The sequence below is a fragment of the Betta splendens genome, chromosome 21 (genome assembly GCF_900634795.4).
Source record: "Betta splendens chromosome 21, fBetSpl5.4, whole genome shotgun sequence".
In the NCBI taxonomy this organism is placed as follows: domain Eukaryota; kingdom Metazoa; phylum Chordata; class Actinopteri; order Anabantiformes; family Osphronemidae; genus Betta; species Betta splendens.
This window is the reverse complement of record NC_040899.1, coordinates 14,828,556-14,849,624: the sequence shown is the minus strand read 5'-3', so window position 1 is coordinate 14,849,624 and position 21,069 is coordinate 14,828,556. Positions and strand designations below refer to the sequence as shown.

At 42.5% G+C, this 21,069-nt stretch overlaps 3 protein-coding genes across 4 annotated transcripts; all 3 read left to right on the top strand.

Moving 5' to 3' along the window:
• The first annotated feature begins 241 nt into the window (after positions 1 to 241).
• crfb4 (cytokine receptor family member b4) lies at positions 242 to 3,285 on the top strand. The gene is made up of 7 exons (XM_029137287.3): positions 242 to 445; positions 547 to 655; positions 1,247 to 1,437; positions 1,610 to 1,761; positions 1,857 to 2,004; positions 2,107 to 2,252; positions 2,359 to 3,285. Exons 1-7 carry the CDS (start codon positions 388 to 390, stop codon positions 2,521 to 2,523), a joined length of 969 nt encoding a protein of 322 aa, XP_028993120.1. The 5' UTR covers positions 242 to 387; the 3' UTR covers positions 2,524 to 3,285.
• A 256-nt stretch (positions 3,286 to 3,541) lies between these two features.
• Positions 3,542 to 10,372, top strand: LOC114847471 (interferon alpha/beta receptor 1a-like). Its single transcript, XM_029137266.3, has 8 exons — positions 3,542 to 3,823; positions 5,545 to 5,674; positions 6,032 to 6,222; positions 6,597 to 6,757; positions 8,244 to 8,388; positions 8,717 to 8,874; positions 8,987 to 9,153; positions 9,247 to 10,372. Exons 1-8 carry the CDS (start codon positions 3,769 to 3,771, stop codon positions 9,467 to 9,469), a joined length of 1,230 nt encoding a protein of 409 aa, XP_028993099.1. The 5' UTR covers positions 3,542 to 3,768; the 3' UTR covers positions 9,470 to 10,372.
• A 2,255-nt stretch (positions 10,373 to 12,627) lies between these two features.
• Positions 12,628 to 21,031, top strand: LOC114847477 (interferon alpha/beta receptor 1a-like). 2 transcript variants are annotated; one of them, XR_008693512.1, is made up of 9 exons: positions 12,628 to 12,886; positions 14,113 to 14,230; positions 14,890 to 15,080; positions 16,033 to 16,181; positions 16,832 to 16,970; positions 17,529 to 17,683; positions 17,848 to 18,096; positions 19,772 to 19,889; positions 20,033 to 21,031. XR_008693512.1 is itself a non-coding variant. In XM_029137280.3 (9 exons), exons 1-8 carry the CDS (start codon positions 12,847 to 12,849, stop codon positions 19,872 to 19,874), a joined length of 1,068 nt encoding a protein of 355 aa, XP_028993113.1. In that variant the 5' UTR covers positions 12,636 to 12,846; the 3' UTR covers positions 19,875 to 19,889; positions 20,033 to 21,031. The 2 variants fall into 2 exon arrangements, 1 of the variants encoding a protein (XP_028993113.1); XM_029137280.3 differs by having other exon boundaries at positions 12,636 to 12,886; positions 17,848 to 18,020.
• Positions 21,032 to 21,069: the final 38 nt, after the last annotated feature.

Below are 21,069 nucleotides of genomic sequence, written 5' to 3'. Positions count from 1 at the left end.
TCTACAGACAGTGAAGTGTATCTGATAATGGATGGACATATATCTGTTCTGTGTGAATCCCTTCAAAATACTGACGCATATATTAATAATAAGGACCAATAATTGCAGTGGTTTGTGGTTTGAACTGAGTTGTTCAAGTACCAAACGAGAAGCGAACGGATCACAACGATCCAGAGCCTCGTGACGCAGGATTCCGCGTGGACGCGTCGACGTCGCCCCCTGGTGGCCGTCGTGTCACCGCCACGCATGGAAAACACCGTCCACTTCAGTTTCGCACAATGGGAGGAGTTTGGTTCCGCGGACTTCCCCGTCTGAGGTTCCCGAATGCCACCAGGAAGTCGGCTTCGCTGAAGCGGCCGAAGCTCAGCTGGATTCCGCCGTAACAACATGTCCGCCGCGGTTTGGGTCTTTTTCCTGGCGTTGGCGGCTCCGTGCGGCTCCGAAGGTAACGTTAAGTCCCCGGTGTTTGTGTGGCCCAGGTCGCTCCGGCAGCGGGTCCGTGTGAGTGGACGTACGTCTCACCTGTTTCGTCTGTGGACTCTGTAGTGGTACCGCCCAGCGGTGTCAACCTGACCTCCTACAACCTGGACCTGGTGCTGAGGTGGCTCCCGCCAGTGGGGCTCGACGGTGACGTGCGCTACACGGCTGAGTACAGGTGAGCCCGCGGCGGGCACGCGCTTGAGCCGGCTCATGTTGGACCCGGCGCTGACACGAGCCGGTTCAGATTCTGTCATCACGAGTAGAACCCACACACGTTGTTATGTACGTGATGGAGACAAACATATAGTTAGCCCGTTTCACTATTGACTTTTGCCAACTAAGTTGTAGAAACACAGTGTTTCTCTTTTGGTTTGTTTACTTAACTAAGAGCCCTAAACCAGCTCCAGTGAGGTCAGAGGTCAACCTCGAGGTCAACCTCGAGGTCAACGCGCATCCGTTTCAGATCATTATGAGCTGTTTCAGCTGATTGTTTTTTAAATGAAAACTCTAAATCAGTGTCTGATTTTTTTTGTCCTGTGGTCACACACATCATCCTACCTGCATGGTTTACAGCTGCAGTTCACTGGTCCAGGTGAAGCAGAGCAGCTGGTGACCTCTTTAATTCACCACAGCTGAGCCCAGAATGCTGCTGTTTTTAATGGGCTCAACTACATGACTTGAATATTTGAAGATCTAAAGAAGTCAATGTTATCTGTTGTATTGAGGGACAAATCGATTTCCTCATAGTCAGTGACTGTGTCCACAGATCCTCCACTGGAAATTACAGCAGTGGGTGTGTGAACATCTCCGCAGTTGAATGCGACCTCACGCGCCTCCAGTCGAAGCCTGAAACAGCCATTTTTGAGTACGGAAAGTACACTGGCAGAGTGCAGGCGCATTTGGGCTCAGAGACCTCGGCCTGGGTGGAAAGCAGGCCTCTGAGCTTGGACCAAGAAAGTTAGTGGAGCCCTGTTGTTTTTGTGTTTTCTAAACGATTTGTGAATCTGTTTGTTTTGGTGGAAACATGTCATTCCTGCTGTTTGCTCATGCAAATCAAACAGGACCTATATGTTTAAATGACAGTGTTTCACAAGGCCTTAACCCTTGGTGCTGTTTTCCATTCCTCTAGCCACCATCGGCCCACCCACCGTCAACCTCACCTCTGGGCATACTATTGAAGTCAGCATAAAAAATCCAGTTTTGGCTATCTCATCGCTTATCAAAACGTATTCTACTGTCACCTACAACATAATGTACTGGGAGGACGGCCAGAAGGAAAAGGTGCGATCCGCCAACAGCCGTTCGGCTGCCCGGTGATCGGAATAATGGTCAAATCCAGGTGTCTATCACGCCGTGACTGATGGTGTTTGTTACAGGCCAAATCCATCAGCCACAGTCGACAGAACCGAGTGGTTCTGGATGACCTGAAGCCTTCCACCGTGTACTGCGTTCAAGTCCAAATCAACACATATTATTCCGAGCCCAGCGAGCAGAGCAGACCTGTGTGTGAGAGGACCTTTGATGGTAAGCAGCGCCTAGCAACCAGTTCACCTCCACATCTGTGGACGATGTTGGATGCAAACGTTGACCTCTGATTACTGCTGAACCTGCTGTGATTCTTTGCAGAGGTGGAGCCTCAATGGGTGACGGCTGTTTTGACATTTATTGGCATAGCGGTGGCCATGGCCCTGGTAGTAGTCACCGTGCTGCATCGGAGAAGTATATCCAACTTTCTATGTCCAAGGGATGTCCTGCCTGAGCATATTAAGAAGGTGTGTCTGGTACATGTAGTTGTTGTCCGTTAAATCCTATAAAAAACAACAAAACCATTATTCCTAGTTTATTAGTTAATCTAGTTTGTCTCCTCATGCCACGCAGTACCTGCTGACTCCTCCCAGCTCAAGCATCTACCTAGAAATGCAGAAGCCTCCTCTCCTGGAGGAGAACTACGACCCAATAAGTATAATTGCAGAAGAGAAGACAGTAGAGGTACCAGAGATGACCTGCAGCACCCGGACGGACATCGCTGCCAGGGACCGGTAGACGGATGGACCTGGCCACTGAAGAGGAGGCAACCTGCAGGCTGCAGTTGGGACAGTCAAACTGGGAAATGTGCTTGGCTTCACATTTGAAGACTGCACACAACTTCTGCAGCTGCCTCTAACTGCTGTAACCATATACTTGCAGACACACGACACCTCCCCGGCTTTATTTATGTGCTGTAGGACTTAATGTTGCTCACAGTAACACTGTGTGTTTGCTACTTGAAGGAGCGTGAGCAGCTGGATTATCTGTTTGCTATGATTCTACTCATGCTCATTTTCACAGTTTGGACGTTTTCTTACTGAGAATGAAAGAATGATAGGCAAACAAAGGTTTACAGGTAAACACACTGTAGTCACGGCAGTGCCGTGGTACCAAGTTGATAATTTAATAAAGTCAGATGCTGCCAGCTGACATGATGGATGTGATACAAAATGGTCTCACAGAAATGAGACATTTAGCCTAAAGTGATTGTTTCTACGCTGCCTGGGAAACTGGCTTTTAAACAAAGTGGAATGCTAATAGATTCTAAGAACTACGTTTTGATACTATAAAAATATTTGTATTGAGCAATATTTTTTCATATTTAATATACATTAACCACCTAAAAATTTCAAAATGTCCTTATGTTTTAATAAAGTCTGACATTTGATGCACAAACAGTATTTTTTCTGCAGACAACATTGAAGGTAAAATCAGCCCAAAATAACTAATAATGACTTAAGTGTTGACTGAACTCACTTAAGAGAACATTTAAAACTTGATGTGTGTGTCTGTTAGTGCAGAGAAATGTGAATGTTGTTAAATGCACATACTGTAGAACATTGGACAGCTGACTGTTGTAGGGTCGCTACAGATCCAGGCTCCTCCTCAGGGCCACCTGCTGCAGTCTCCATTAAATGTAATAAACAAAGGCACTTGAAGTGGGCGTGCACTGCAATGCTGTTTCTATAGTGAACCTCCAGTGTTCCCATAAAACTACAAAACAGCTACACAGCGTCCCCTGGCCTCCTGTTTCCGCTTTCTGCAGACGGGTTACACGCTTTTTGATCGCTCCAAGCTCCCGTACCGTAATACCAGCCACAGTGCGCAACAAATCCCGAGAGGAGGAGGGTACTGACAGCGGTCTCCGGAAGACGGCTTCCTGACCGGAGAAGCTGCGGTACCGATCGAGTTGGCGTTGATTTAGGCCGAGCCAGAACAGAGACGACGAGCATGTGATAGTCACCCGCAGGAATATCAAGCATGTCTCTAGTTCGTATTGCATGCCTCCTCCTATGGTACCTTCAAACCGTTGTTGGTAAGTTATAGTAAGCATAGCTTACTGCTAGCTAACTGCTAGCATGCTAGCGATCGTTGGTTTGTGTTTATGTCTGTATTCGCGGTGGTCTCTTGCTCTGGATGTACTGTAGTTAACGCCCAACACTAACGGTCTGCTCTCAGTAGGAGACACAGCTGATGGACATCGGTGCATTACAGTATCTAACACAACCAGACATGAAGACTGGAGCTTTGATAATGTCTGCTCGCTGTTAGTTACAAGTAGCTGTGACCATTAGTCTACAGCAGTAAAATGCAGCTTACATCTTGTTTCACAGAGCAGTTTGAAAATCGACTGCAAACAAATAAAGCTGCCACTTGGGCAGAGGACGTCCAATAATAATGGCATTTTTATTAATAAATACTTAATACTTAATAACGAAACCCACGTCATTGTCATGACGCGTGTTTTTGACCACGGATATTTGACCACATCCAAAACGTCTAGGAACAGTAATAAACAAACTACTAAACTAAACGAATCTGGCTAAACAAGATAAGCATTGTGATATGTTGAATTTAGAAAAAGAAAATTCAAAAGTAAAAAATTATTGACCTAAACTAACCTGAAACTGAACTAAAAATAATTGAACTAAACCACGTGGAGACGTCTTTTTGTGACCAGAAATGCTTGGGCAGGCATTTATATACGTACAGGCAGTAGTGGCGTTTCTCCACGGTTAAACTGGCACAAACACTATCTGTCCATCCATCAAACTAATGAGGTACTCACAGAAACCCAAAGATGACATGTCCATAAATCTACCTGGCAAAGATTCAAATTAGTAGCAGTTTCCTGTCTGATCTAAATAAAACTGAAGCAGTTGAAATGAGGATGTTAGGAGAAACTCTGGTTTAATGGCATCTGAGTAGGAGGTAGCAGGTGGCTGCTTTGCTTGAGTTGAAAGTTGTTGAAATACTATTTGAATTAAAAAATACTACATAAGTTCCTATCTATTTGGGCTGGTCTAAAATATTGTATTATTTTGTTAATCACGGTACATATTTTTCAGCTTGCAGTTTTAATATTCTGTGCTCCTCATTTACATGCGCGTGTTTAGCACATGTAAAGACCAAAGGTCGAGTAGAAACAAGGGAGCCGTGTTGAGCAGCCATCAAAGCAGCTCTGTGGATGTTGGGCTGTAGGCTGTGTGCTTGAACTATTAAGACCAAGCTCGCTGAGCTCCCTGCACCGGTGTCGCTTCTGCAATTTGTCATATGTATACGTTATGTTTGCATCTGGCACAAACACATGATGTCCTTGGTTTCTAAGGAGCCTATTGTCTTTCTCCAATGGTTAGGGATGGGATGATACAGGCTCAGAGAGTTCAGGTTGACATGCTGAGCCTCCCCAGACAAGTGTAGAGGCTACAGCACTAACTGAATCTGAGAACGTTTTAGATTTTTAACAACCCTGACTTTATAGAAATCACCAGTGTCTGCTGTCATACCTGTGTTTTTATTCCTCTTTTTATTTATAATTGCATGTGCTTTTTTATTGTTGTTTTATTGTGTCTCTCATCTCTGGTCATTCGAAGAATTACTGCTTGCAATATACTTTAACTATGCGTTACAGTGTTTACCAAGCACAATACGGAAGCCTGACTTAAATGTTCTCATTCTCATATTCACTTAAAGCTTTCAGGCATTTTGTTTTATCAGTCAGACTGTTTTATCACCTGTATGTATTGTTTATTTCAGTTGGTGAGGAACTGGCCCAACCACAGGATGTGACCCTTATTACCATGAACACCAATTACACCTTGAGCTGGGACTGGCCCCAGCGTTCTGCAGACAGCCCAGCTGTCACATTCACCACACAGTATGTGGGGTAAGTCTCACTAGCACTACTCTGATTTCTTGTTTTAAACATCAAGGCCATGTTGATAATGCAACACTAGTGACATAATTGTAATTGAGGATCAGTCAGTATAAACATCAGACTGAACATCAGTTAATGGACAGACTGTAACATGACTCTAACTCAGTTGGACAGTAGCTTTACTGGCAAAAAGAAAACGTTCCTCGTGCTTGAGAAGCTGATCATAATGGAATCAGAGTTTCCATTTTACAGAGAAGGAGAATGCTGAGGCTTGTTTTTTTTATACTTCCTTATTCTTTGGATGCCCATTTGCAAACAGTATTTTTAGTTATGTTGACTAAGTTGTAAAATGAATTGTCTTGTCAGGAAATACCAGCTGCGGAACTGGAAGAAGAGTCCCAACTGGTCCACAGTATGTAATGAGAGCCCACTGAAGTCATGTGACCTAACAGCTGTTGGACTGCACTACCTGGCCATGTACGTGCTTCGTGTGCGTGCCAACACAAAGGAGCGGCACTCTGTCTGGGTGCACAAGGAATTCTGTCCTGATAAAGATGGTGAGAGGCGGAACTGGGAAGTGTTCTAGATGTACAGTCAGCCTTCACACCCCAAGTTCACCAGCGACCCCTGGCTGCAGCTGCTCACTGATTGATCCGTGTTCCTTCCTTTGACAACCTTTCATAGACACTGGCCACTGCAGACCATGGCTCTACCCAGTCATGTAGCCTTCATCGATTGGCTCTTGTTAAACTCACAAAAATTCTTAAACTTGCCCATTTTTGCTGTTTGTAACACAGCAGCTTTACTTGCGATCTGATAGCTCCATCCTTCTAACAGGTGCAATGATAGTCACTTCATTGAACTTGTCAGTGGTCATAATGTTATGAATCACAGACACTAATCAGCCTCATTTTTCTTTTGCCCCTGCTAGCTGCTCTGGGTCCTCCAGTCAAAGTGAACCTTGCACTCGACGAAAGTAACATAGAAATATCTATCTCTGAACCTGTGACCAGTGCCAACACACCCATGAGGAACATTGTTCCAACGCTGCGCTATAACGTGATCTATTGGGAACGCTCAGCAGACACACAGGTAGGTGAGGACAACTAGGGATCTGCTTAAACTGTTTAGATGACCCTTGGGAATAAGTAGTTAAAGTTTCAGTCCTTCTCTGATTTAAACGTTTCAACTCATCAACGACCACTTAACATCTACAAGGTCTGTCTTCTAGTACACCTAGGAGTTTTAGGATTTAGGGCAAACAAATGTTACAGCAGGAGAAAGTCCCTAAAAGTTTCTCCTGCTGTAACAGGTCTCACTTCAAGTTTTCTCTTTACTCCCCAAAGACATCTGATGAAACCACATGAACAAATGTTCTCTGTTTCGTAAACCCTAACCAGCCTGATGTTTTTATTGTTTTCTTCTATGCATTTAAGGCCACACATTTACTTCCTCTTTGTGCTGCAAACTAATGTAGCTGAATCTCACATGAGAAAGAGCTCAGTGTGGTAATGGTTTCCTGCCAGCAGCGTATCTGCCATTGTTGAGGTCATAGAACTGGATTGACAAGAAACACAGACGTTTAGGTCCTTAAATAATCCAAAGTTAACAACCCAATGACTCTGCAACATACTTCACATTGTTCTGCAAACATGACACCTGGCAGCATCTTGACAATGTGATGCTGTTTTATTATGATGTACGTTTTACTCTACATCCTTAGCATTCTAGTGCGTCCATTGTTTTGCAAATGAGTTTGCCCTGAAGTTATATTACTGACCCAATTATTTCATATTGTTATTGAAAATACAGAGTTAGTTAAAAAAAAGAAATGTTTCAATACATTTTGGCTTTGTCAAAAACTATCAACACTTAAAATCTGCACTAAGTTAAAAAAAATACTTGTTAATTTTATAATATTCACTGACACACAATGAACACAACTTTGTTTTGTTTTCATTTTTTATTCAGTTTTTCTTACAATCTAACAGTATTTTTTCATTCATAAATATCTCTAGTTTCCTGTTTTACTTGAAGCTTAGTTTTTCTAATACATGATATAATGCATCCACACTAAATAACAGACAACTAATACACTCCCTTTGCACTATTCCACACACACATAAATGTTCTTCGAGAGGACTGAGGCTGATTGTTCAGAGGGAAACTGTTAGTCAGCTGGCAGTCCGCTGTCTTCTGTGCTTCTCTGTAACAAGGAGACAGTTTGGTTGTTGATGATTCTTTTTGTGCAGTCTGACAGCACTTACAGCTATTTTATAAATAGTAGCTCTGATGAGCAGCTTCACTGAGGGTCATATGGTTGCACAAGTACCTTTTTACTAGGTAAATCTACTTCAATAGAGTCTCCTAATCGTGCTAAAAATCACCAGGACCCTGAAGGTGTTTGGCATTCTTTCATCTTAACTACGAATACAAGGTTCTAATATTGGTAAAACACAGAATGAACAAAATCAGATCAGGATTTAGGTTGGAGTCCAACGTGTTCCGTAAACTGTAGCTCGTCTGATCATAAATGGTGCTAAACAGTAACCTTTGAATCACCCTCTTGTACCTGCAGACCAAGATGCTAACCACAGATACATCCTTGGTGTATCTGCCTAACCTGAAGGCTTGGACGTGGTACTGTGTGAGCATCCAGTCACGCTATGACTTCTACAATAAGAGCAGCATCCTCACCCCACCCCAGTGTATTCAGACTGAAGGTAAGATGCACTACACTACATTACCCAGCCTGCTCTGGAGACAAACAACAACTCAGTACCATGAGGGTTTTATGCTTTACAGCTACACCTTCTGTCCTTGGCCTACCCAGAAAGAAAAAACTAACACCAAATGAACTGGAAACGTAACAATATACAATATATTCCATCATCAGATTTGTGTCTGTTTTTTTTTTGGTGACTCTAATTTGCCAGTATGATAGAGTTGGCCCCTGTCCAGCGTTTAACAACCTAGCAGCATGTCACTGTGGTACAGGTGGGGCTGTTGTTGTTAGAGTAACTCTGTGTGTGTGTGTGTGCTCTGTTTCAGGTAACATTCTCTGGTGGCAGATCTTTTTGTACTTCCTGGCTTCTCTGGCGATTTGCTTCCTAGTGGTGCTGCTCTCGGTCTTTATGTCCTTCTGGTGCTACAGGATTATTAAGGCAACATTCTTCCCATCTGACCAGCTGCCTCAACATCTCAAGAAGGTTTGCAGCCACAGCAAAATTATGAAGTTCATCATGTTTAGCTACTATGCAGTTTGCCCAGTGACATTATAAAGTGGTCAATCCCTCATCCCCCACTTTTGGGTTGCTCCAGTATCTTTGCAGCTCTCCTGGTTCTGATGTTCCTGGCCTCCTCACCCCAGACCAAGAATGTGAACTGCTGTGTAAGAGTGTGTCCATCTCTGCCATTCCAACAGTCCTGGAAATTTTCAGTCCTCCTCCTGAGGCCCTGCCAACAACCAGCCTGGAGCCAAATAGCAGGTCATTATACTATTATCCTTTTTTATGTATACTTTACATTAAAGCTTTTAATAATGCAACACTACAAAATAAAGGTTGTGATGTTCCCAACAGACAAAGTCATGAGAAGAGCAGCACCAGTAGAGACTCTGGAGTTTTCTCCAGAGAGGGCAGCACCAGTGTGCAACAGTCCAGTAGCAGTCAGTTCTATAGAGGGGCCAAAGACTTTGGGTGGAGTCCCTTTGACCTGGAGCAGGTCAGCATGCAGTCGATGGCTCCAGGGCTCAAATGTCAACCTCTGAATGCAGACGAGGGCATTGTGGACATGTGTGTCTAACGGGAAGAAGAGCATGAAGCAAGGAACATGCACTGGAGAATGTGCCTTTTCTCCAAACATCACTGTGAGACGATGCGAGGAAGAAGCTGTGTTTGTACAATAAATACATAGTCACCCCATGAAGTGACTCTAAACACTGTCACAATACAGAGACACTGTATCTGTTTATGAAACAATCTTCAACATTACTGCTTCTCTTTTACTGTTACATTAATTATAGCAGTGTGCTGTAAGTAAGCTCAGTAATGATTGGATTTGTCTGGTCCGATAAAAGCTGCAGACACTCAGCTATTTGCCTATTGTGTGCACATATTGTAGCTTTATGTGACGTGATTGGAACAAGTATGAATAGAATTACTTTAATTCTGGGACATTCAAAGGTGTTTGAATCCAGTGGCGTGTGTGCGTGGGTGGAAAAGGTTTGACTGGGCCCCTGGCGGCTGTAACAGACCAGACATGCGTCTGTGTTGTTCACATGCTCTGTTTAAATGCTGGCATGTGGCTCCATTCAGAGACCCTGCAAAGTATTTAACATGGTGCTTCCCCCGGGACGTGGACTGGGTGAATGATACAGAGCCTGTTTTTGCTTCACTTGAATAGCTGTGTCATTCATCACTTGAGTCCGTTCAGACGTCGGTGTGGACCTTTACATCAGACCGTGCTGCTGATTGTCATTACAACCCATGTACAGGATGTTTCAATTAGATAAACTCAAAAATTGAAATGATGGCATCTGACCTAAACTTCTTTTTCTCATTAGCTGTTTATTTTACATAGAATTTTTGCATTTATCTGCAAAAGACTCTTACATGTTTCTGTTTCGTTTTATGTCTCTGTCTCTTTGTTCAATTTGGGCATTTGTATTTACGGCAAACATTTAAATAAATATTGCTGTTTTTTTTATATTCTTTATTTAATTCATATGAAGGATCTCTCCTCATATTTGTTTTTGGGCTGAACTCTTTCCACTTCAATTGACACAATCTGGATCATGGTGTCAGTTGATTCTATTCAGATTTGACCTCATGTCTCGATCCTAAAGTCTGTGCTGCTGAAGACAAATCATTTAGATCCCTCACTTCCCAGTAAGTACAAACCAGTGTCCGACCTGACATTTTTTACGTATATTTTAGAAAAGATTGTTTTCAACCAATCTAGTAGTTTTGGGCTGGTCACATTACAGCAACAGCTCTGGTGGGGATTTTAAATGGTCTTGGACATGAAAAAACTCTGTCCTAGTTTTATTGGATCCTACTAATGCCTTTGACACAGTAGGTCACAGGATTCTTTTAAACAGGTTTCACAAGTGGGTTGGCATCTCTAGTACTGGTCTTAGTTGGTTACAAGCCTGTTAGATAGAACTTTCTCTTTAAGAATGAATGAATGCTCATCAAAAAACTGTAAGGTAGAGTGTGAAGTGCCCAAAGGTTCAATATTGGATTCGACACCACTGTATCTTTACATGCTTCCTCTTGGTTATGTCCTCAGGAGACACAGCTTTCATAGCTATGCTGATGATAAACTGTACAGTGGCATGTCTCCTGATGACTCAGCTGTTAGGGAAATTGTTAGTTCCCTTTGTAAATCTTAAATAAAGCAGACACAATCAGTTGAGACCTTCTTCAGGATTTTACTTGCAAGGAGTGAGCAGTTTACAGCAAAGGCAACTTCCTCTCACTGAAGAGAAGACAAGGATTCAGCTCATAATATGTATTGCGTTCTGGGAGGTGCATAGTCACACAGAACGTGGGAAATATTTCCTGCACAAAGCAAGCATTGGGCTCATCAGATAAGAATGCTACACAGGTACTCCCTATTTCTTGCAGAGCAGAAGGGAGAAAACTTCAAGGCTATAGCACAGCTAACAAGGCTTCACCAAAATATGTTTCAATGATTAAATGCAGTATTTTTCCAACACCAGCACCTATCGACACACTGTTAAAATGTGTTGTAGGTATCACAGCATGAATGTCAGACATGTCAAACATTTGCTAAATCCCAGTACATGTGTAAAAACCTGGCTGTCATTTATTTCGATCTTACTTTTGACCCACATATCAGGACCATAATCTGAAATGCTTTCTACCACTCGAGCCAACACAGAGACTCTTATGCATTTGTTACCAGTAGAATTGACAATTGACTACTGTAATGCTCATTTTTGTGGTCTCTCCAAGAAGAACATTGGTCAGTTAAAACTGCTACACACTCAGCAGCCAGAGTACCGACAAGGACCAGAAACAGATAATGCATCACTGCAGATTTAAAGCCTCTGCATTGACTATTTCTCAGAGCTTTTTGTCCCCTAAGAGCCTTGTAGAACCCTCAGGTCTACTGGTAGGACTCTCTCTTAATTATCAGCTGTCAGAACTAAAACACACGTCAAGCGTCTTTCCAGGATTATGTCCCCCATCTATAGAACCGTCTACCTGAAGTCGTGAGAGCTGCAAAAATAAACCAAAAGCTGACCTGTTTAATATTGCTTTTAGCTACTGTCTTATTCATTTTCTAAGATTTAATTGTATTATTTTACTCAAACTTAAATTAATTAATTATTAATTAATTTGTACTGCATTTTTATGTATGAAAAGTGCTATATAAATGAAGGTTGGTTTAATAATAATAAATAATGATTGATTGACTGAGGACGTGTGAGTGAACACAGGGAATCACTTCCCTTCCAGGAAAACTGTAACGTTTGCAAACTTCTGTGACACAGAGGACAACTGAAGTGTTTCTCTGCTGTCATTACACACTTATTTCGGTTTAACTGACCACACACTGATGAAGAAAGCAGATTAAACTAGAAACATGACCATAAAACGATGTTACCCCAGAACTAGACCAGAAGTCTCAAATAAAAAAAGGATCTGAAAGTGAAGAAAAAAATTACAAAATATATAAGAAAAGAAAATGAAAAATGATTTGATGATTTGAAATTTCGAAGACAAAAAAAGGGGAAAAGAATTTAAACAAGAGAAGTGTTTACATTTGATTAAATTGATTACTCCGTCATTTTTTACATAAACTTCATAAGTGAACTATGAACATGTTCTTTTTCCCTAGACCTTTTCTTAGCTTTGTTGTTATTTGTTTCGACTTTCACTAGTTTATCAGGTTCCAGTTTCAAATCCTGGCTCCGGTTCGGCCCTGTCTAATAACAAGTGACGGACGAAGACGTTAGCATCGGCGCGGTTAGCTTCGCAGCAGTTAGCTTCGCAGCAGTTAGCGCCCGGTTTCCTGTAAGGGGCGTTTGAGGAAGTCGGTGTCGGCCCAGCCCACATGTCGAAGACTGCGCTTTCCAAGCAGTCGGTAGTTGTGGAAACGCGGATGATATCGCTGCTCGGGACACAATGTGATGAAATGACGCCGCCATAATGTTTGTCCTGCTCCTGTGTATTCAACTCTTCGGCCAAGGTAAAGAAACTTGGCGTTACACTTCGCTGTAGTTTGCTGGATCAATCAATGTGGTCGCTTGGCTTTGTTTTAACGCGTGTGGGTGAAGTTTCGACTTGCGCTAAAGACGCTAATGTCTAGTTGGACTCGAGCCTTTTCTGGTCAGACGCTTAAAGTTGTAGCTACGCGTGTGTTGAGTATTGTTTGTCAAACAGACTTAAATCACTGTCAGCTTCAAGCTTAACACGCTGGATGTGAACGCAGCAGTCAGAGGGTTTCCCCTCAGTACCTGCACAGTGGGAATCACAGCGTGAGTCGACTTGGTTCGGTATTAACCTGTTTACAAGCGAAAGTAAAACGGGTCGAGGCCTGACTCATCTGACGAGGTGCTTTGAGTTTTCATATAAAGTCATAATCGTCATTCTCATGCTTTCATGAGCAGCTCATCAAATACAGCAGACAGACGCGTCGCTGTGTTTTAACCTGTCTCAGAACAGAAACCAACCAAAACCACCGTGTCCTGAAGAGCTCGTTTGTTTTTTCTCTCATAGAATGTAAATATTCTGGGATGTGGTTTTCAGAACCTGAAGAATGCGACAAGATCCATTTAGTGTGTGATTAAGATGCAGTGTTAAATACAACATACAGGCGCAGAACCTTTAGTCTCCGACAGGTTCTACAGCAGCATCTGGGTTTATCATAAGCAGAACTTGGGCAGAGCCGTCAGTGATGGAGCGTATCATTTTGGATCATTTTTTCAGATCCATATGTTCCCAAAACAACTTCATCGCATGTCAAATTTGGCTGCTTACAGGCTGTGCAGGTCACGATGTATGTGGCCATGACATGATGTAAGAAGCGGGTGTCTGTAAGTCCTGATCCTTTTCTTTGACATGAGGTCGGTGCAGGCTCAACCAAACCCTGATGAAGATTATTTATTAAATAGAAAGCCAGCTGAATTTCTGTTAATATTGTTTGCAAAATAGTAGTGATGGTAATAATGTTGATGAAAAAATGTGTGTGGTTTATTAGTTTGGTTTTAATGAGAAATCCACAATAGACTGAGGCCATGAACTGATTTCACAGGGGTCAACTGTATTCACCATGTTATGAGGTCTTTATTATCAGCAGCACTAAGAAGTGGCTCTTCTTTACAAATATCCCTCATTATTAGGAAGTGGCTTGACTTTCTTATCAGTTGCCGAGTTGACCTTATTGTCATGTGAGTTTGTTGGTTTTTGTTTCAGTGGCTGCACAACTAGACCCACCACAGAATGTGACCCTAATAACCTTGAACACCAATTACACGCTGAGCTGGGACTGGCACCAGAATCACACCGTGACTTTCACCACACAATATGTTGGGTAAATCCTTTTTAAATGTAACGGATGGAGGATAAAGACTCTAGACGGGGGGATGTGATTTTACCTGTGGCTTTGGTTTGTAGTTTTGTTTTTGTTTTCTGTTCAACCTGAACATTAATATGACTCGGAATATCATGTACAAAATGTTTGCTGTAAGTAAACAGCCCTCACCTTAAACATACCAGACTATAGATGGTCAGAACATGCCACAGAAATACCACTATACACTGAAGACACAGCTCATAACTGTGGAAAGTCCTGGCAAATACTGTCCCTAATGGTGATAAACAGTGAAAATGATTAATGCAGCTCCATAGTAAGTTACTGAGTGTATAAAAGCTTTTTACACACATAGAACCAACCAGCACGCTGTAATAGCAACCCCCTGCTCTACCCGGCGCATCAGTAAGCATGGCAGCAGGTTTCTCACTCAGCGCTCTCAAACCTCAGGGACAGGCTCTGCAGGGGTTCTGGGCTGTGACCTCCGTACAGCCAGGAAATAACGTGTGCTGCTGCTTTTCAAACCAAGCTTTTTCATTAATATGTGACTATGAATCGTATGAATACGTTTGTGAGGCTCTTTCAGTGCAGACTCTGTGGAAGGTTTACATGGCCACCAGTCACAGTAAGAATTCAAAAGAGCTTTTTTGTTTCCCCAGGAAGCATCAGCTGCTGCTCAAGAACAGGAGACCTAAGTGGTTGACGGCGTGTAATGCGATGCCACATAGGTCATGTGACCTCACAGGTTTCAATCTTAACTACTGGTGCGTCTATATGCTTCGTGTCCGAGCCAGCATGCATGGACGTGACTCTGAGTGGGTGCTGAAGGAGTTTCTCCCTAAAAGGGACGGTAAGCGGGGCTGTAACTCACGCTTAGATTAATTTGATCAAACAGTCTTATCTGTTTACATCAGGATGTTTTTAGCCTTTAAAAAACGAGTGCAGTGTTTTGTTTAGTTGTGCAGCGATGCAGCAAGCTAACAGGAAGTCTGTGCATAAGCTCAAAGGCAGAAGCACTGATTGAAGTCCACAGCAGTTGGTCAGAGGTCCCACGTTTTACCACTGCTTCTAGATGTAGTGTCTGACTGTGGAGGAGTGAGCTGGGTTTGTAGCTCCGTCACTCTACAACCTGAGGCTCCAAGTCGCGACAGATCACATCCACTACAACCGTCCCAAACTCACCAAATACTCACCTAATACATAAGGAGGGCAACCTGCTTCTGTGACAGCTGATTTATTTGACCTTAAACCAGTTTAAGGTTTGCCTCACTGTCTGAATGCAGTAATACAGGAGTGGCTGAAGTCTCCCCTTCGAGTGAGGAGGACATTACAGGCTTTTATTTTAACCTTGGCGTGATGTCTGGCCATTTTCTCACTGATGAAGCAGCCGCTCCCCCAGTCCCATGTCTGTGTGGGTGTAGATCAACGTGACCTGAGCCTAGTCGCTTTATGTTTGAAGTGCTCTTTAGTCACTGAGTAACTCAAACACTCCCAGAACATAAAGCTGTAAGAATCTTTAAAGAGCTCAGTGCACACGTTCTCACTGTGTAACTACCTGGACAAACATCATTCACCATCTTGTGTTGGTGAGGTACACCTGCTCTGAAGGTGGATTCTGTAGTCCAGGGTCGTCATGCCCCACAAACCATAAGAAACAGAAATGAATATTTTTTAAAAAATGTAATAGAAGTTAAAAAGCATTAACAGGATGAAATATTTGACGACATTTAGACAAGCACATGGAAACGTTACATAAGTTCCTGGATCAGGTCTTAAAGGCCTCCTGTGTCTTATTTTCACAGCTGCTCTTGGTTCACCAACCATCGTGAACCTTGTTCCTGCCAGAAGCGATCTGGACGTTTTCATTACGGACAGTGTGACCAGCATCAGGAAGGTCATTCCCACTCTGCAGTACCTGGTAGTTTACTGGGAGCGCTCGGCAGGCGCGCAGGTAGGACCCAGCGCTGAGCCACAGACTGATGCTCTGCAGCTCGTTGACTCCTAGCGGTGCTGCCTTCTCTTACGATTCCCTTCGTTTGCTGTTTGATTTACAAATAACATTCTCACAGTTCCTCTTCCTTCGCCAAAGGCGTCAGGTGCAACCGCATAAGTCATAGACTTGTGATCAGTCGTTACGCTTTTTGTTTTCATCAGTGAAAGTTTCATTTTAAAGGTTAAACCCCTTCAATCGTTCACATTCATTTTTCTCACTCTTGGTGTAAACACAGGACTGTAGATGCAATGATTTTCTCTTTGCATTGTAAAGTAGCTGAATCTCACGCACATGAAAGGAAACACAGGTTTCTGTCTGCGGCACGATTTCCTGCCAGCTGCAACATCTGACGACTGTATTAAATAAAACCCAAAACAACAGGAAAAGGCAGATCCTATTTACACCTGCATGTACTGATGCTGAATATTCTTCAGATGCTTAGTTTTCAGTTAAGGCCTGGCTTCAGTTACACAGTGCCAAACTACCATATGTGGTTCAGGAGCCTGATGCATTGTGCACATTATAGGTGAACATACATCAATGTGAGGAAGTGAACATAAACCAGGAAAAAGTCAAGTATGATTTTTAATTCTGTCTCATGTTTTCAGAACCAGACATTGACCAGCAATGCTAACATTGTGACCTTGCCAAACCTAAAGGCCTGGACGTGGTACTGTGTAAGCGTCTGCTCCAGAGCTGATGGCAAGAGCAGCAGCTTCACGTCGCCTCGGTGTATGAAGACCCAAGGTGAGAACTGCAACAGCCTAAGTCAATGGGAGCTGAAGGAAACGCTGAACTGCCTGCTCAGTCGTTTTTGTAACGCTAATTTTTGTAAGCAGGTGACAGATATTATTCATTTTCTCATAGAAAACATTAGCCCCCTATGTCTGGTATCCTTTCACTCATGGGCCAGAGCTTGTGGCTCAACCGCTGAATGTGAGCTTTGCCTTTCGCTTCTCGTCTTCCAGCGCCTCACACAACAGAAAGTGATCCTCCACTAGAGGGCGATGTAGCGCTGAACATGGTGGAATTACATTAGTCATGCTATGAGTAAGAGACCGTAGCTATGGATAAATGAAAGAAAGCAGTAAATGGGTCCAGGCCTCACACTGTTCGTAAAATGACTAAAGCAAGAATTTTCAAAAAGGCTGAGGAACGCTGATTATAGGATGCTACAAGTGACTTTTATTCATTTTCTTGCATGCTTTAATCATATTATTATACATATATTATATATTGTGTGTGTGTGTGTGTGTGTGTGTGTACCGTGTGTGTGTGTGTACCGTGTGTGCCGTGTGTACCCAGGTAATGTCCCGTGGTGGCAGATCTTCCTCTACTTCCTAGCTGTTCTGGCCATGTGCTCCTTGGGGCTGCTTTTACTTCACAGCTTCTTTCGAATTTTTAAGACCATCAAGGCATCGTTCTACCCTTCAAACCAGCTGCCTCCTCATCTCCAGAAAGTAGGCAGCATTTCACATCCTGTATCCTGTCAGTTTGAATATGTGCAGAAGATGACGTGTCTATTTTCTGCTACAGAAATCCTTCTGGGATGAAGTGCTGTCATTGAATGATGGTTTCATTGTTTTATGTAACTGATCTCATTCAGTATCCTTTTTCTCATCAGTACCTTAGTGACTCTCCTGGGTTTGACGTCCCTGGTCTCTTCATCCCGGATGCAGAATCCGAACTACTTTGCGAGAGGGTGACAGTCTGTAAAAATCCAACATTCCTGAAAATCTACAGCCCTCTGACTGAGGCCCTGCTGGTGTCCCCACCAGGCCTAGAAGAAGACATCAGGTTCATGAGTAATATCTGAATTTGTCTGTGATGTTGCCATAGCCAAGCCAGAGATGCATTTCCGCACTGTACGCAGGTATTAATATACAGCATTCTGCCTCACTGTGTAAAAGGCACCAGAGTCTGTTCTGTTTTCAGTTAGAACTGAATTCACAATTCGTAGAAAACTTTTTTTGTTGCTGCACTCTAACAATCCTCCACTGTGACATAGTTAATGTGTAGCTGCCTTGTTAACGGCACCACGTCTCCTGAGATGTGTGTTGTGGTGGAGCATTGATCCACCAGCAGCAATTAAAAGTGTCAGAGTGATTGCAGTAAACAGTGAATGAAATGACTAAACAGACAGAGGGTCAGCTGACACCACTCCACCAACATATGTACTGTATGTTCATTCATTATTACAGCAGAGAGAGACACAGTCTCTGTTACTTACGAATATTAATATGACCATGTGACAGACTCTGAGTACAGTTAACATCATCTTTTATGTTTGAGTTATGGCAGCATCCGATCTCATTTTTAAATGTGAGCTTATTGGTTCTAAATGCTCCATAATGAAATGTTGCTCCACTAGTCTGAGTCTGAGGGTTGGAGCTGTGAGTCATAGTGATGCTGTTAATGCAGGCAGGGTGTCACTAGAGGCCACATTGGGGGGGGGGGGCAAGTTTTAAAATATGAGGTAATGCTTCTTCCAAATTAAAAAACACATCACTTTTTAATTTTGAACTTCAATGTCATTGCTCTGAGCAATGAGAGTTAATTGATAAAATGTCTGGAATCTGAATAAAACGACACAGGTGTCAAAATTTAAAGACACTAATATATTGAATAAACGTAGGAAGCACTGTTCTTAAATCATTACAATTTTTTCATTGCTGTCTTTCACACCAAATAAAACTGTTAAATTATGACAAGTTAATGTAAACTAACATTCTTTTACATGTTGTAAATAGTGCAAAACAATTAGTTCTTAGTAGTCTTTTTTCATTTTGTCCTACAAAGCTCAAGGAAATAAAAACCAGTCTAACCAGTTTAACCAGTCGAAGTGGGACTGTGCTTATTCAGGCATGACAGCTGGGTTCTTTCCAGATGCTGTTGGATTCCGTGACATTCAGTCAGGTTACATGGACAACAGTAAATAACCCGCAGGCGTGAGACTGTCTATTCAGGTGCATGTCAATAAAATAGAATATCATCAAAAGCATTATTGGTTTATCTAATGGAATTCAAAAATTAAAGTCAAGGTTTTGTATTACCTATAGTATTAGTAATAGTAATAATGAAGACAGAGCCTCTCTCACATACTGTAAATGCATCTGGTCCTTGTGTTTAAACCACACCATTTAAAGGCTCAGGAAACATTTGCAGGTGTTTTCAGTCAATCAGCTGATTAAAGTGAACCAGTGAGTCCACAGCTTTGCAATGAATCTACATATCAACGTTATATTTCTGGTAAAACTCATTTATTGACATGCACCTGCATTTGCGGCCCTGTGATGGACTCACCTGTCAAGGGTGGTCCCGGCTCCTGCCTGCTTGACTCCATCATACTAGTGAGTGAGTGACTTCTGCAACTGTGAACTTATTTTCATATGGGGAATATTTTGCTCCTAGTCTTGATTAAACCTCTTGTGACATTTCATGTGTGACTTTAAACTGAACATTTAGGCCACTTTGTAGAAAACACTGGACACTGGAGTAATATCAATACAAATTGCAGAAGGAATAAATGAATGAATGTCTCTCTCCAGCGGATACAGTCGTCAGGACAGCAGCTGCAGTGGGGACTCAGGAGTTTACTCAACCGGGGACAGCTCCAACCTGGAAAACCTTAAGGGAAAAGAAAGCAGTTGAACAAAGCTGAGGAAGGTTTGTAAACAAATGTTGTGTTTGTGGTCATAGGAGAGGTGTGTCCTACAGGACACCACACTCTTTGCTGTTAAGGTCCCAGATGTGTTGCTACTCATTTGACTGATCTTTCCGATAACTTGTCTCGCTTTCTGTTCATGCAGTGTCTGACCTGATCTGGAGAGAATGGATTATGAATAACAGGTGCAGGAGGCTGTTCCTGAGGTGCACCCACGACCCCTGCTACAACAAGCCTTTAGGTTTATGGCTGGATTGGTTCAGTGATGGACAGATATGTTTAACAGAGCATGAATCATGTTTATTTTCCTTGTCTTCCTGTTTCATTTATGATTCTTAAAGAATCTAGGTTACAATTTTTAAGTTCTGTTGGCACAAACATTGTGTGTGAATGGAACAATTGAGCAAATTGAGAAATGTGGTTGTTTTTTCAAATACAGTATATGAAGAATTTTACATTGATGTCTTTTTAATGTATATAGGACCTTTTCTCCATCATTGAGCCTTAATGCTGGCGTTAAAGCTGTAGAGGCCACTTGTATAATAACCTGGCCTGTTAGAGTCTGCATGTGCAGAGATGGTTAAAACCAAGCAGGCCAGTTGTTCCAAAGTCATTTTATATTTTGGCTTACTGTGGCAACAGGACAGTTTTCTGCTCCACCATTGTTGTTGTTGCTAAGTGTACTCGCTCACTGGGCCGGCGCATTGATCACAGGCCTGGCTGATGCTCAAAGGTCAATTCTGGCTCAGGGGGTTTTGGCCAAATGGGGTCCAACCAGCAAGATTTATTACAGAAAGGGAAAAACCAAATAGTCAGAGACTTGTTCAGAATTAACTTTAAAAAAGTCAAATTTCTCAAATACAATTCCTAATCCTATTCAGATTTAACCTTATGTCTCGATCCTAGAGTCTGTGGTACTAAACAAAATCAAATGGTTTGCTGAACTGCTTTCATGTACTTCACATCAAACACCTGTTCATGTGTGGTAGCACAAACGCAATGTTCTGAATCGATGATGAAAGTGTGCAGCTGATATACTGTAGTAGCAATTTTACTTTACCAATCATTGCTCCTTTTTGAGGTAAAACCTGTGAGTGAGTGATAAAGTGGTGCCTCTCAAATAAATCTAACATCTCTAACACAAGCATGGGTAACAGCTGACTTTGTGTGCACTGTATTCAC